Source organism: Peromyscus maniculatus, chromosome 2 (assembly GCF_049852395.1).
Source record: "Peromyscus maniculatus bairdii isolate BWxNUB_F1_BW_parent chromosome 2, HU_Pman_BW_mat_3.1, whole genome shotgun sequence".
NCBI lineage: Eukaryota > Metazoa > Chordata > Mammalia > Rodentia > Cricetidae > Peromyscus > Peromyscus maniculatus.
In genome coordinates this window covers 172,304,181-172,320,072 of record NC_134853.1, presented here as the reverse complement: position 1 = coordinate 172,320,072, position 15,892 = coordinate 172,304,181, and the positions used below count along the sequence as shown (strand labels likewise).

Here is a 15,892-nt window from a genome sequence, read left to right as displayed (position 1 = left end):
ACAGAGCAACTTGTAAGCATTCAAAAACTGTCTGCAGATTGTTATGCCATACCTGACCTGTGTGGTTGCTCCATGAATGCCTGCCTGTTTCTTCCCTCCCGTCCCTCCTCTTCTCTCTGCCTAAGATGCGCTTTATGAGTCGGGGACAGCATGGCCAGTATGGTCAGGGCTACTGAGGCACACTCTGCTGGGGCCTTGTGGGTCCCAACAGCATAGTATTTGGATATACCCCTCCCTAGTCTCTATCCTGGCTGGCCTGCAGAGTGTCCATGGGAGTCTTTGCCCAGGGGTCACTAGGCTTGGGACACCTGCTTGTTGAAGGGGCAGGGAATGGATGCTGCCATGTAGCCTTGGGGCACCAGGGTCCAAGGGACTGGACATACATGGGGTTTTCAGCTGCTCAAGGGAAGATCCCTGGTCTTAGGAGGAGGGAGGTGGCAGCAGGAGGACTCCAAGCCCACCCCCATCTTCTGGTGACCTCAGGAGAGATGTACAACAGCAGAGTCCTTGCCGTTTCAACATGCAGCTGAGGAAGGAGCAGATGGCTGCTGTCCTGGCTCTGGCCCTCCATCTGCACCACTAATGAGCTGATGACGAAGATTCCCTAGCTCCTGGCACCATCCCTGGAGAGTGAGAATGCCCCTGCCCAAGAAAGTGCCCCCCATCTCTGGGCAGATGTGGGTACAGGGGCTCGTCCTGGGCCAGGGCTTGTAGCTCCACCTCAAAGAGGTGGGGGAGGGATGGGTAGAAAAATGAGTAATCAGAGGAGTGAGCTTGCTTATTCCTGGGAGTTTGCTTTCAGCACAGAGTACGTGGGCTCATGGCCGGCTGGACAGACTTCCTGTGTGGGGAAGAGAAGGGGCAGGGTGGGGGAGGTGATCACCAGCCCCAGGATTGGGTGTTTTCTTTGATTTCTGGGAAGTCACCTTTTGGGTACAGGAGCCCTTTACCAGCTGGGTGATATTGATGAGCTGTGGTGGACAGCCACAGGTGAGTGAGGTAAGCTGCTGGGATAGCTCAAGGGGCTAGCCTTGGGATCCCTTCCAGCCCTCCCTAAGAAAGAAGTCTTCAGGTATGAGGGTGTAGCCCTGACTTGGAAGCAACTGGCCAATCGGCCCTGGGAGGCTGTCCTCAGCCTGCTAAGACTCAGCAGCCCAGGCCCCCAGAGGGCCTGAGGGCATCTAGACTCCAGGCTGGTCAGGCCACAGCCCTGTATCATCCATGGCTCCATGTCCTGCTGAAGCTCCTCAGGTCTCTAGCTTCTGGACCTGGGGTTGAGATGACTTAGGTTTTGACAGCCCAGTTCTCAGATGCAGCTCACGCTGTTTTGGGTTACCAGGGATGACAGAACAACACAGAAAACATCCCAGGAAGTCCAGAGCCAGGGAGTCTCGCTCGGCCTCAGCAAGAACACGGTGGGAGGGAAGCGGTGGCTGCGGAGGTGTCCAGCAGGGCAGGCGTCTTCAACTTCAGGAGACACAGGCACTGGAGAAAGTCACACTTGGAGAGCCACTTTCCTCTGAGGCTGACTGGCCAGTTCTCCGGCCCTGTGGAGGGCCCAGTGCTTTCTAGCCTCAAGGTGGCCCTCGTTGCCCAGCGCGGGGCACTTATTCAGGGGCTCAGACCTCTTATTTCCTGTCGTCTCTGGCCCCTGCTTGACCATACCCAGAGGCCACCCACCCTGTCAGCTGCTGCCATCCCTCCTTGCCTGGTCTGAGCTCCAGGGTAAGCAGCAAGGCAGGACTGGCTCTTCTCATTCTTACTTGCGCTCTTGAGAGAAACCCCTACCCGAATCTGGTGACTTTCCAGCAGGGGCTCCACACTGACGACTACAGTCTGACTCTGTGACAGCTTGGGGTCAGAATCTATCCCAGACAGTGGCTGATCGCTTGCCTTCAGGAGCCCAGCACAAGTATGCATGGCTGCTGACTAGGCCCTGCTGGAGGAAGAGAGGGCAGCTGTGGCCTCAGGGAAGTGAGTGGCTGGTGGCAAAGACAGGAACCCCCAGGGACACAGGAAGGAGGGCCACCTAGGGGAGCAGAAAACTGTGAAATGGACTATTAATAGAGTTCTCTTCCTAGCAGAGCTGTCGAATGCAATTGAAGCCACTGCTGTGAGCTAAGCTGCTACATGCCACCAGCTAGTGATAGCCAGGGACAGTGAGATAGATGGTAGGAAGAGTACCAGTTCTGTTCTGGGGACTCTGATTATGGTCTTGGAGCTCTGCTAGAGATAGAGGAAGGCCAGGAGCTGGGACCTCTGTGGGCTAAAGGTCCCAGGCCCCCATGACCATTGCAGGCATACTTGGAGGTAGGTTTGGAAAGACCCGGTTTAGGCCTGAACATGTGGGGACTTCTCTAAGTGGAACTCGGCATTCGGTAGTGGACACTGTTGACCTCGAGAATATCCCGTCTCTTTGCTGCTACTGTGGCTCCAAGTTGAGTTCCTGACCTCTGGCACCTTCACACACAACTTAATGGCTTTGAACTCGGGTTCATCATCACTTCTGTTGGGTTAGGGTCATCAATAAGGCCCTGTGAGTGGGCTGGGCTGGGTAGGGGCTAGATCCTGAAGCTGATGCCACTAGCCGAGGATGGACCAGGCTTCTGCCCAGTCTCTGCTGTCCAGGGCCAGGTCCCTGAGCTGCAGGAACTTCTGAGAGAAGGTGGGTGGTAGCAGCCCAGGTCAGCTTGTGGATAGGCAAATTAGTTAGCATGGTGAGTGGAGCACCGTGAGCCTAGGTTGCTCATCTCCTTGGCTGCCCCAGGCATCTGAACATGGGGCAGAACAAGGTCTGGGTGGCTCTCCACACTGCTCAGCCAGGCGATGCGATGGGTCAGGACCCCCCCCCCCCCCCGCCTGCCACACACACACACACAGAACTTGTTTCCTCCTGCTAGAAGCTGGAGCTGCATACCGTGGGGCAGACACTGCTGGAGGAAAAGGGCGCGTCCACCCAGCAGAGCGGGCCTGCTGTTCCATCCCCAGGGCAGCCTCAGACCTGGTCAGATAGCCCTGGGCGGGGTAGTGGCTATTATTTCTACTGCTGTTGAGAGATTCCTCAAGCCCTGCCTTAGCTCAAGCGCCTCCTAAAGTGAGCACAACCCCTTGGGTCTGGCCGAGGAGGGCGGGAACAAGCCGGCTCACACTCCCTGATACAGTAAAAATAGTTGGAGAGGAGGCGCCCAGACGTGCGGGGGGTTGCATTGCTGTTCTCAGACGTTTAAATAAGCTTGGCCATATGTGTGTGGGCCTGTCCCTCCCTCCTGAGTGGCACAGGGCCAGGGGCCGGGCTCATCCCGATGGGCGCTGTGAGGCTGGGGCAGGACGGCTTCCTCCTTCCTCCACTCCACCCCAGGCACCATCTAAGTGTTGGCTGGGGTGGCCTGCAGTTTGGGAGGCCCCTGAGGAGGCTGCAGGCTGCAGGGAAAGGGCTGGGGGAGCTTTGTTCCTTCATGTCCCACGCTGCTGACCTTTGGAGCCCCACTCACTAGGTAACACATGCAAGTCCTGCCCTGCTGGTGAGACGAGGGCCATTGTACCCAGAAATGCCCCTGTGCATGTGTGCATGTTTGGCAAGGCCTGTGTGTATGATTTGTAGGCTTATTGGGAGAGTAAATTGATTTTCCAGCTTTCCCTGGGGAGAGGCAAGTCTGCTGAACGGATGCTGCTCTCTTGTTCACAGCAGCCATCAAGCTGTGTTGCCCACTGGGGTAGGACAAGATCGATCTCCCTCACAGAAGTAAAATAGCACCAGTGGACAGCTCTGGACAGCATGGGCTCTTTCTCCTTTCAGCAGCTGCCGGTATCTGTGGGCTCCAGGCAGGAGGAGCCAGAGCTGTGGGAACATGCCTTTCATCAGCAGGGGAACTGAGGTACAGAGGTGATGAGGACACCCGAGCTAGGGACAGGGAGCACCTGTTTCCCTGAAGCCGACTGTTCTCTGGAGAGACTAACTCACCAGTGTTGGTATGGTCTGGGTGTCATAGTTGCCCACAGCTCCCAGAGAAGACTATGTGGCCTTGGCTTTTCTTAGTCCCCCTCATCCATCCTGTCTCTTGCTTGCTGGGTGCTGGGCGATGCTGAGACAGAGCAGAGAGGAGACCCTTGGGGGCAGGCAGCATTCTGTGAAGGAGTTGTGTAGGTCAGTGTGGGGCAGGCAAAGTTAGGACAAGAGGAGTTCAGAAGCTACTTTCCTACCTAACTGTCCTGGAGATGGGTGGTTGGGGCAAGTGTGCCTCTTCTGGTAGGCAACCAAATGCACCTGTTCCTCTCCCACATGAGCCTTTGTGGGGCTAGTACATGGCAGCAAGTTAGAGAGGTCACATTGCAACACCTGCCCAGGCCACCTGAGTGAGGACCATGGTGGAGACCTTAAACTTCTGGAAGCTGCAAATCTTTGGCTCCTGAGGGTCTCTAGAACTTCTTGGGGAGCAGGGGGAGCCCTAAGGCCTGACTGTGAAGGAAAGCAGGGGTGACAACACAGCTCAACTATGAAAGACACGCTGGGGTTTCAGAGTCCCTCTGTGACCATAATATGGAGAGCTTACTACCTCCAGCCTCCAAAGGTGGTCTGAGTCATCCCCCAGGCAGCAGGCGGGAGTTTTACCCATCTCTGGACCTGGGTCCTAAGCATGCTTATGGCCTGTTGGGTAGCTCTGGGTAGATGTGAGGTCCTGGTGGCATTGGAAGGGGCACGGTACTTCTCCTACACCATTGCATTTAGCTCTTCTGGGAATGGCTGCCCTTTTTTCTGTGCCAGGGGCGGTGGGGGTGGGGGTGTATGTCTGAGCTTCCCATCTGGCTTGGGTGGCCAGATGGTCACGTCCAGGACAGTCGTCGGTGGGCTTAAGCCTCGTGTGGCTGGTAACCTGGCTGCCTCTTGCTGCCTAACCCTGGTCCGGTGCACTATGGACAAGCTGCCCCTGGTAGTTGTCCTCTACCGTCTCCCTCAGATAGGGCACGGGTTTGCTCAGTGGCGACGGTTCCATGCCCACCTGTCTTTTGCAGTAACAGCAGTGGGTAGGGTCACCTTGGTCCCCAGGACAGTGGAAGAGGCCTTACTAGCAGAACCCTGCGTGAGGGCGGATTAGCTGGGCCTCTGCCTGCCTAGTCAGTGGGGGATTATGGCCTGGGGTCACTAGGAGGGTCAGAGAGTTTGGGGTGCAGTGATCTGGGTCTTCCGCTGGGGCTGCTGGTACTGATGGATCTTGTGTCTCTCCTAGAACCCCTGCCTAGGCACCTAACTCCCTTTTTCGGCTGATGGTGGGAGACTAGAGAGTGGCTAAAAGCAGAGAGGGAAGAGGGCAGAGGTATCCAGTTCTGGGGAGATTTGGGGAGCATGAATGGCCCTAGACTGGGCTAGGCCTAGGCAAGGGAAGAGCAGGTGTGTCCAGAGGCAGGGTACCTAAAGAGAACAGGAAATCTAGAAATTCTGGCAGACAGTGGGCTGTGAGCACTGGATGGGAAGTGTAGTGACCTTACCATTGGAGAGATGTGGATGGCTGATGGAATGTGGGCAGCAGGCAAGAGGGAGGGTGGCATAGATACCATCCAGGGTGGAGAGTCATGTGGTCCTGGAGCACTCAGGGCGTGTGTCCCATCTTACCCAGCCTTAGCACCCCCGTGGCTTTCCTGATACTTGGATCTACCCCCCGCCCCCCCCCCCTAGTTTTCATCCTACTACTCACTGGGGATTCTGGGCTTTGCCTATACAGGTGACCATGCTGTCGGGGTCTCCTGTGGCCCGAGGGGAGGGGGGCTGCTAGGGCTGAGCTCCTTCCTGTCCTAGCAGTAAATGGTTCCCTAATCTAATTTGTGGCAGAAAGGGCAGGCCGCCTGTCAACCTCCATCCAGCAAATGAGGCAAGGCCTCTGGCCAAGGCTCCTAATTGGGTCCTGGGTTTGTTTGTGAGTTGATTACATTGGATCTGGCCCAGTGGGTCCTGATTCCCTGTGGCTGAGCTTCCTGTTGCCCAGGACACATGAGCAGACAGGCCAGGGTCAAGAGGGTGGGCTGGACAAGAACATTGAGGGTGCTTTTTGAAGTGGGATGATATGGCTATGGGGATGTGGAATACCCTGGCAGGGACTCTCAGGATGTGTTGTCCATTGCCAGAAGCAGGAGCCTGGTCAGGTAGGAAGTTGGGACGCCCATGAGGCAATGAAGCCAATATGAAACTCTACCTTCCATTCTTACTATCTCCCTACTTCTGGTTGCCCGGAGTATGGATGCTCAGCTGCCCCTTAAGGTTGCTTATGGCTGGTGTGGAGTGGTGACTTCCACTCAGCCTTATGGTCGGTGTCCTGGTAGGTGGGCAGGTCCTTTCTGGGTCCTGGGCCTCCTTCCCTGTCAGGAAACTGTCATGAAGGGTCCGGCTGCCTAGATATGCCCAGCTTTGGGTACAGAATATAGCAATAATGTGCCCTGGGTAATGGGATGCCTCCATAGCTCTGGTTCTGGTGGGCACCAGGAGAGGCCAGCTTGGGGTGGGGGAGGACTGGGCTTTGGAGTAGAGTCCGCACAGAGAGCTGCACAAAGCTCAGGGAACCTATATTCTCCTTCTCATGCTGGAGGTCAACGCAGAAAGGCGTCCTCTCGGCCCTGGGTCAAGGTCCTCTGGGTTCACAAGGTTCTAGGCAAGTGGCCCTGGCCTAGCTCTGGCCTCCAGCCAAAGGTGGCTGGGTTCTTTTATTTTGTTTTGTTTTTGTTTTTTTGAGACAGGGTTTCTCTGTGTAGCTTTGTGCCTTTCCTAGAACTTGCTTTGGAGACCAGGCTGGCCTCGAACTCACAGAGATCCACCTGCCTCTGCCTCCTAAATGCTGGGATTAAAGGTGTACACCACCACCACCCGGCTGGTGCTGGGTTCTTGACCCTGGGCTTTGAGACAACATACTGCGGCCTTTGTCCCACCTGTGGACCAGCTCACTGCCACACTGTGGGGATCCACTTGGAAGTCCCTATATGTACAAGGATTTCAGGCAGGAAAAAGTGATAGCTTGAAACAGAGACTCACAGATACCAGCCCTGGCCAGGCATGTGATACACACCTTTAATCCCAGCACTTAGAGGCAGGCAGATCTCAGTGAGTTCGAGGCCAGCCTGGGCTATAGAGGAGTTCCAGGACAGCCAGGGCTACACAGTGAAACCTTGTTTCGAAAAAGAAAAGAAAAGAAAACAAAAACAACAACAAAAAACAGAGACCAGCCCTGGATACCCAGTATCCAGGATTTAGGAAAACAGCCCCATGAAGGAGCAAACCTATGGATAGACAGACCCTCCTAGTGGGAAATCTCACGGAGGACATCACTCCAGGTCTTGTAGCCATAGTTTTGTGTCCTGGAGGGATTGTCCCTTGTCTGACCTGTTATCCTGCCTCTGCCTTAAATGTGAGTCTGGTTGCTCAGACATGGGGCAGTCTGCTCTAAACTGGCAGCTGGGCATGCCTCTGGCCTAAATCCTTTGGCCAGCTGGGCTGGATCCAGCAGGATTACTGTGGGGATTGGCCAAGGATGACAGGGCGAGGCTTGGCCACTCACCCACCCCTGGGATTCATCTTCAAACAGACCTTGTGTATTCTAGAGGATGGGTGGGCTGGCCCGGGGACCATCCAGGGCTGCAGACAGCAGTTGGGTCAATGCCAGTGGGACCTGGGAACAGCCCTGGAGGGACTTCGGTGGGCTCCAAGGAGGAAGAGGAAGAGGTGGAGGAGAGAAGGGGAGCCCCGAGGAGCCCCTGTGCCAGCCACCACCTCTGCTTGGCCTATCGCTGAGGGCCCTTCCTGGCTTTGGGGAGCAAGCCTCCAGCCATCATTTGGATATGCCTGATCTTCAGCCGTCTGCTGCCAGCCGGACCACAGGAGCTGTGGCCTGCCTGGCAGAGGTGCTCCTCTGGGTTGGAGGGAGTGTGGTAGTGTCACCACGATGGCAGCTCAGCCTTCTAGGTAAGAAAGGGCAAAGAGCAGGTCCCTCCTGAGGACTGGCCAAGCCCTATGGGCCCACAGGGTGCATAGCTTCCTAGGGAAGTTAGGACTGTCCCTGGGTTTGCAAGGCCTGGGTTCTCGCCTTCCCACACCAACCTCCCACTCAGATCTCCGGGCCCAGAAGCCAGGGCCCTGGTTGTATGTGCTGGGAACTCACAGGTGACTTCAGAACTCTTTCTGAGGGGGATCTTTGGAATTTTATGGGGCAGTGGTACCTTCAGCCTAGTTATTGAGGCATGTGGGTATAGACACCATGGCCTCTAGATGGTATCAGAAGCCCCTGGACGGTGAGGCAATGAACAGAAGAAAGAAGGCTGCTGGGTGGTCAGTGGGAGGGTCCAGTGCATCTCAGGAAGCCACGGAGACCCTGGTCAGGACGCCTGTTCTCTGCTCCCTGCTTCAGGAGCAGAGGGTGCACATTCAGCCTCCTTCTTCTGGAACAGCATGAGGGGCATCCAGGGCTTGTCTCTGTCCCCAACCCCTACCTCAGATGCACCCAGCAGCCGCACCTGTGTCCCCAAACTGGCTTTGTCCCCTAGAGAGTCCTATCTACCTTGAGTATCCACCCCATGCCTACAATGCCCTTCTGCTTATGGTCAACAATAGCTTCCTCCAAATAGCCCCCCTGGGCTGGCACTGCCTGTGGTTTTCTTCACTGCCCACCTGGGGATACCTCATTGTAAGATGCAGTGCCCTCTGGCTCCTGGGCTTCCAGTATATAGATAGATATGCAGCCTGAGGAAGCTTGGCCCTGGCCTGGACTCTTTGAAACTTGTGGACCTTACCCTGGGACAGGAGGCCCAGTGGACAAGGAAAGAGGAGGTTGTGGACTTAAACCCAGCTCTCAGCCTCCCAGCTCTGCGCTTTCCCATAGGATTTCTCTCTGACCTTGCTGCCCATGAGACAGATGTTGTTCCTGATGCTGCAAGAAGGGGCAGTGGGCTCTCAGGAGTGGCTCATGGCTGGGGCTAGGGGTCAGGCTTGGTGCATGGTGCCTAGGCCCACCTTGTGCCCAGCATGGGAGCTCCATGCACAGTGGATTTGGGGACTGGTCTGGCCTCTGGTCTCTGACTGCTTGGCAGTCTAAGTGAAGGCCACTTCGGGTCTCAGCAGTTTCTGGGACTGGCCATGTGTTGGGGGATAGGCTATTGCTGAATGTCCTCCCTGGTGCCTCAACCCATCTCAGACCACCTCAGGACCATCAGAGAAGGAGTGGTAACCACTCTGTCCCATGCTTGGACAGGGCCACACAGGCACACAGGGCCCTTTGGAGAGAAGTGAAATGACCATAGCTCTCATAGTTTCTGTCTGTCTGTCTCTGTCATGTGTCCACCTGTGTCTAGTGGAGCGATGCATGAGTGCCATGCAGGAGGGGACCCAGATGGTGAAGCTCCGTGGCAGCTCCAAGGGCCTGGTCCGCTTCTACTACCTGGATGAACACCGCTCCTGCCTCCGCTGGCGGCCCTCACGCAAGAACGAGAAGGCCAAGAGTGAGTGAACAACCCAGTGATGGGGATGGGTAGGCCTGGGCCTACCAAGTAGACGCTGTTGTGGGTTAAGCCCCCCTGAGATGGTGTGCTGGTCATCTCTAGACTTTGGTCTGGGGTTTCTGCAGTGGGATCTGGAATAAGGAATAGGAATAGGTCAGATGGTCCTTGCCCAGATGCCTCCTGGCAAGGCTCTGGGACTCCATGGGGACTGGATGACTTAGTGCATAGCCCTATCAAATGCTGAGGTCAATGTGGGGCTATCAGACCAGCCAAGGGGACGAGAGTAACCTGAAACCACAGAAGCCCACCCAGTCAGGCACACCGAGGGTAGGCTGGAAGCCCAAGGATAACTCAGGCAGCATGGGTCAGAGAACTTGGTGTGGTTTTCAGGGGTCACCTGAACCACACAGCTCTCATGGAGCAGGGAGTCAGAATTGGAGCACACAGAGGATGAGTTGGGAGGCCTAGGATCAGGGAAAGACACCGGAGTCTCAAGGCTGTGGGAAGTGAATTTCTAAGATCCCTCTGGCTTTACCAACAGCAGCACCCAGGTATGCCAGGGAAGGATTCAGCTCAGCCTTTACCAAGGATGCTACCATGGAGTCGCAGGAGATAGTCACTCTGCCAGGGCCCCAGAGGGCCCCTGTGGAAAAGAGTCCCACGGTGAAGTCATTCTGGATTGGGTGGCTTCTGCTGGCCCTAGAAGCCAGTGTAGTCGGGCCCTGCGCTGGGCAGTAGGGCTGCCTCAAGGCTGCACAGGCAGAGGGACCCTGGTGCCTGGCTAGCAGCACCAAGCCCAGAAGTTTTCCTGGAATTTGATCATTCAGGGGAAACCCTGACAAGGAGCAAAAGGTCCATTTCTTAGTAGCTGAGCATTGATGGGCCAGGGAGCTGTCCCCCAGCCCTGCTCCCCTGGAAGTAACGGGAAGAATAGACTGAGGAACAGGACTGGTTCAGGGACCTTCAATCTTACCCACTCCTGGAGGTTCAGTGGATGCTCGGGATGCAATGCAGAGGAATAGGGTGGTGTGCCGGTCCCTGGGCCAGGCTGGAGCCACTCATGCCAGGGAACTTGAGAAAGGACAGAGGCAGAATAGGGGATAGCTGGTGACCAGAAGGGGACACTGGCCACCTGTGGGCTGCATATCTGTCGGGGGTCCTACCCAAGTCCTAGGGACAAATTATAAAAGCATCACCTGAGCTCATCTACCGCAGAGATTGAACTGAGCAGAGGTTCCATGGAGCTGGGATACTGAGGCCAGCCAAAAGAGACCTTGTGGAACCTAAATGGGGCATGCTGACATACCTGCAACTTAGCACACCTGCGAGCTGCAGGTGGCTGCTACACCTGGCTTCTACCTGCAATGCTGGGCTAGTTACTGAAGCAGCTGCAGGATCTGGCCATGCCTGGTGCAAAAACTTTTCAGAATGGAGAGACGAGCTAGCGAGAGTTTGATGGGTGGAGTGAGTTGTTCTTGATGTCCCACTGTGCACCTCCAAAAAACTCAGTCCTAGAATAGTCAGGTGCCTGGACTGCCAGGTGAGGACAAATAGCTCCTCTCTTATTTTCTCCAGTATGCATGCATGCACGTGTGTGGGTGCGTGCGTGCGTGCGTGCGTGCGCGCGCGTGTGTGTGTGTGTGTGTGTGTGTGTGTGTGTGTGTGTGTGTGTTCTCACTAAAGGGGAGAGGAGGGAACGATGGTCAGCAGAACAGGATGGGGGGGTGTCAACCAAGCATATTGTACTTTTACTTCTTGAAGGGCAGAGGACCAGAGGGGCCTCTCTGAGGATGGGCTTAGTGAGGAGGTGTTGAATTAGGGTGTCAGTTGCTGAGAGCAAAGATGCAATCTGCTGAGCTCATGGTGCTCGGAGCCTAAAGGGTCACTGGTGACCTTGTGTCCTCCCACTTGCCTGCAGTCTCCATTGACTCCATCCAGGAGGTGAGTGAGGGACGGCAGTCTGAAATCTTCCAGCGCTACCCTGACAGCAGTTTCGACCCCAACTGCTGCTTCAGCATCTACCATGGCAGTCACCGTGAGTCACTGGACTTGGTCTCACCTAGTGGTGAAGAGGCACGTACCTGGGTCACCGGCCTTCGCTACCTCATGGCTGGCATCAGTGATGAGGACAGCCTAGCCCGTCGGCAGCGCACCAGGGACCAATATCCTTGGGCACCGGGGTGGGGACAGATTCCAGGAGCAGACTCCATTGTCCACCTGGGTAGGGTTTCCCAAAGAAGGGCAGATGAGGAGGGGTGCTTGGGCTGGGGACTCCTGCTCCTTGCTGCCTAAGCTGGAGGGCAGAACAAGTGAGGCCAGGCCCATGGACTGTGTTGGCCCCTAACTCAGCCCCAAAGTGGCTGAAGCAGACGTTTGATGAGGCTGACAAGAATGGAGATGGCAGCCTGAGCATCGGTGAGGTTATGCAGCTGCTACATAAACTCAACGTGAATCTGCCCCGGCAGAGGGTGAAACAGATGTTCAGGGTGAGTGCTGAGTGTGACGGCTTGAGGCCACTGGGGGAACACCTTCTGGGGCTAGATGGGAAGCTGGGAGTGCCTAGCCAGGCCTGAGCTGTGGGAAGTCCCTACAGAGCAATGGATGCCTCACAGGGTAGGTAGTCAGGGACTTCAGGTGTCACCTCCTGGCATCTGTGCCTGGTGCTGCTCTGCTGATTGTGGGGCATAGGCTATATCTAGGTAGTGCACTTAGATTAGGCACTCAAGTGCAGCCACACCCCATTTGTTGGCCTCTTAAGATCCCCAGCCTCAGAGACATACATGGTCCAGCAAAGAGCTGGACTGGCAAGCCCAGCTCTCAGTACCACCCTACTCTGCCTTGACCCCCAACCACCCTGGTGTTAGGAGTTATGAAAATGCATCCTTCAGCCAAGCACAGCCTTTATTGTCTGTAATTAGTTCTGTCTTTTGGGAACCTCCATGGGAGAGAAACTCTTACGTTAGCAGGTCCTGGTTTGGGGCAGGAATGGGCTGAGCCAGCAAACCCAGATCTTTGGCCTTGTTTTCTTGCTGCAGCCTGGAAAGGGGTTTCTGTGAGCATGGATGCCGGACCTGTCCCTAACACACACACGCGCACACACACACACACATACACACACACACACACACACACACACACACACACACACACACACACACACACACACACACACACGCTCTTGGCCTGACAGCTCTGCCGTGTCTGGCCCTCAAAGCTTCCTGCATGTGCACTCATGCTAGACAGGCAGTCATGCTCAGCTGCAGCAATGACAGCTACAGGCTGGGTCTCTGTGTGAATGACAGGCAGTGAGCAGGACACTCTCAGACTGCCCACTGAGGACCAGGGGGTGTCCACTGCCCTCCTGAAGGCCCCTGTGGGGTCAGTCAGCTGAGCAGCGGGGCCTAACAGACGGCTTGCATCTGATGTGAGCACTTTCCATTCCCTACTGCCTGCACTGGGCTGTCCTTAACCCTTCCAGGATAGCTCTGGGCTCAGCATGCTTTCCTCAGGGTGAGGATGCACTAAGGACCAGACAGCAGGTGGAACAGGACTCAGGGCTCAGAGCAGCCTGAGAGGAAAGAAGAGGGAAAACACCCTTGGTAGGTTGTATATGGTTGGAGGCTTTAAGCTCCAGGCCTTGGTTGGAGCTACTCCGTGTGGTAGAACTCAGGAATTTGTGCTTTCCAGCCTATTGTGAGAGGTCAGGCCTCTGGGTACTAATTAGTTCCTGGGGTCCCTCTGGGTGATCTCAGGCCTACCTCCTTCATATTGCCTATAGGAAGCTCTGGACAGAGACAAAAGACCATGAGCTGAGAGGCTAACAGCTGGGGTGTGTAGGTGGGATAGAGTTCCAGGGTTAGGTGTGGAAAGGAAGTTGTGGGGTTGTTGTCCTGGAGACATGGGCCTTGCACCTGAGCTCACACAGTCCAGACCCATTGGTCTTTATTTGTGGCAGTCAGCCAGCCACAGAGATTCCAAACCCTGAAAGCCTGATCTTCTTGCCCACGCAGGGTCCCATTAGGCCAATTATGGTAGTCTCCATAAGCACTTTGAGCCCCAGGATGGAAATGCTGCCTTCTACAATGCTCAGGTCACTCTGATAATCAGTATTATGGTGGTCTGGAACTGTTTAATTGGAGCAGAGACCTGTGAAGTGGATACAGTGGCTTTGACATCATTAAATCTAAGATAAGATTGGAATGTGGATCAGCACACTGGTCCTAAGGTTTAACGGCCCAAGATTACCCTTGGGCTAACCAGGGCTCAGCTCAGCAGAGGGCTTGGCCAGAGGCTTTTGGTAGCTTCTTTTCCCATGCTGCCAGGGCTCCACTTGGGTTAAACAGTCAGATGCCCATTCCGGTTCCTCCTGTCTTTCCTAGGGACCCTCTTTTGTCCATGGATGGCCAGGGGAGAAGAAGCCAGTGGGTTAATATGAGTGCACAGAGCCTCCATGAGGCCCTACAACTTTGGTGTGACAGATTTGGTGACATGCCACAGAGGACATATCTAGAACTTCTGTAGAGGCCTGAGGAGTCAGCCAATGTCTGTGGACAGCTGCTGACTGGCATCTGTATGCCTGGGTCTGGGAGAGCAAGACAGGATAAAACCTAACTTTAGGGCCCATGGTCAGTGGAGGATGAGAACTGAGCCTTGGGTAAGCTGTGGCCTAGGTCCTTGGCAGCTCTATCGTGGTTCTGAGCCATTTGGGCCACCCCAGTCTTGTATCCAAGTACTGAGCACTGTCACTCAACAGTGAGCAGTGGTCCCTTGGGATAAACTACACTAAGTGACAACACAGGCACTTCCAAGAAAGTGTGGGCTCACCCACCCCACCCAGCAGGTCCTTGCAGAACTAAAGCCCAGTCTTTACAACTCAAGCAACTTCTTCCTGGGTCACTCCTGAGACCCTTGGGGCCACTGTTAAGCCCACTTCAATCCCTGGTGTCCTTAGTTTCTGAATCTTCCCGTGGCCTGGGCCTGGGGTATGCACTGCCTCAAACTTTAGCATCCTAGGGAATGGCAGATGTGTCTGTAAAGGTTGGGAAGAGGTCATGCTTCCTTGGGCACCCTGTGGAATGGGTCCTGGGGGTATCTTGTGAACCCTTTGTTTTCTGCAAAAGGAAGACAGTGACCAAGAACACTTCTCTCCACTATTGACACCTGAGCCAGGACACTGCTGGGCCCTCCAGGGCCCTGAGTGTTTCTTGTCAGAGGGCGGGTGGCCAACTGTAGCTGCAGGTGTAGGCTCAGAGCCCAGGGTGGAAAGAGCTCCAGTGGGAGGCTTCAGCTCACAAGGCAGGGTGTTGGTGTCTATGGCGTGGGTGATGATGGGGTTTGGTTACAGGTTGGCCTTGCAAGGCATGGCGTAAGGGAGGGGTGGATCCCATCTGTGCTTTCAAGGGCCACCATGTTTTTCTGATGGGAGGAGAGAAAAGGAGCCATTGGAGGGGTGCCGTGGGGCGTGGCAGAGGCAGTGGGAAGGCGTAGCTTGGGTGGTGACCTGAGGCTGGGTGTTACAGGAGGCAGACACAGATGACCATCAGGGAACACTAGGTTTTGAGGAATTCTGCGCCTTCTACAAGATGATGTCCACCCGCCGAGACCTCTATCTGCTCATGCTGACCTACAGCAACCATAAGGACCATTTGGATGCCTCTGACCTGCAGCGCTTTCTGGAAGTGGAGCAGAAGGTGAGGTCTCACTGGAGCTGCAGGGCCGGTGGGTGTGGCCTCAACTTCAGCCTTAGTTTCTGCTATTATGTGTTCAGAGCTTCATAGCAGAGTAGGACCTTGATGCTGCCAGGTAAGTGAGGAAGCTTACAGTTTCCTCACAGATAGAGGGGGCTCTGGTCAGCTCCATTCTGGCATTGGGTCGCCACCCAAAGCCTCCAGAGGGTCACACCAGCATTTCATGAGCTGGGATTCCATGGCCTGGCCTTTGTGAACCACCCTTCTCCATGCTTGTCTAGCCCCACGTCCTGCCTGACTCCAGATGTGGCCTCCTGCAGTTACCTGTCCATTCAGCAAACTCTTGACCCCAGGAAGTCAGTCCACTAATAGGCTCTGCCCTGCTGCCTAGACCATTCACCACTACGGTCTCAGAGCCCACCCCCTCCCACCCTAGAACAGGTCTGGGCATGGGTAAGGCACTGCCCACTCTGATGGTAGGGAGATGGGTGGCCAAGCCCTGTGGAGAGGGCACTCCCATGGGAAGTAGGATGGCATGTCCCTCCCCCTGGGGGCACTTGAGGACAGCCTCTTGGGCCTACCTGCCAGGGTCTTCCTGGTTGTTTTCCCAGGAGGAGGTCATGCCTTGGAAGCCTAGTTACTGGCTGGGACTTGCTCAAGGCCCTCAGTTTTGCCCAGTTGCCTGCTCAGAGTCCCCCTCACAGTGATTGGCCATGTACCACCATAGCAGGAGG

At 55.5% G+C, this 15,892-nt stretch overlaps 1 protein-coding gene across 6 annotated transcripts in view; it reads left to right on the top strand.

Moving 5' to 3' along the window:
• Window positions 1-15,892, top strand: part of Plch2 (phospholipase C eta 2) — a 78,092-nt gene that overhangs the window by 43,576 nt on the left and 18,624 nt on the right. For 4 of the 6 annotated variants that reach the window (XM_076565806.1, XM_042272267.2, XM_015986028.3 and 1 more), the window contains 4 exons: window positions 9,325-9,471; window positions 11,390-11,633; window positions 11,828-11,957; window positions 14,991-15,161. In XM_076565806.1, the coding sequence (XP_076421921.1) occupies window positions 9,325-9,471; window positions 11,390-11,633; window positions 11,828-11,957; window positions 14,991-15,161 (692 nt within the window). The remainder of the gene's footprint in view (window positions 1-9,324; window positions 9,472-11,389; window positions 11,634-11,827; window positions 11,958-14,990; window positions 15,162-15,892) is intronic. The other 2 variants (XM_042272268.2, XM_015986031.3) reach the window with 1 other exon arrangement.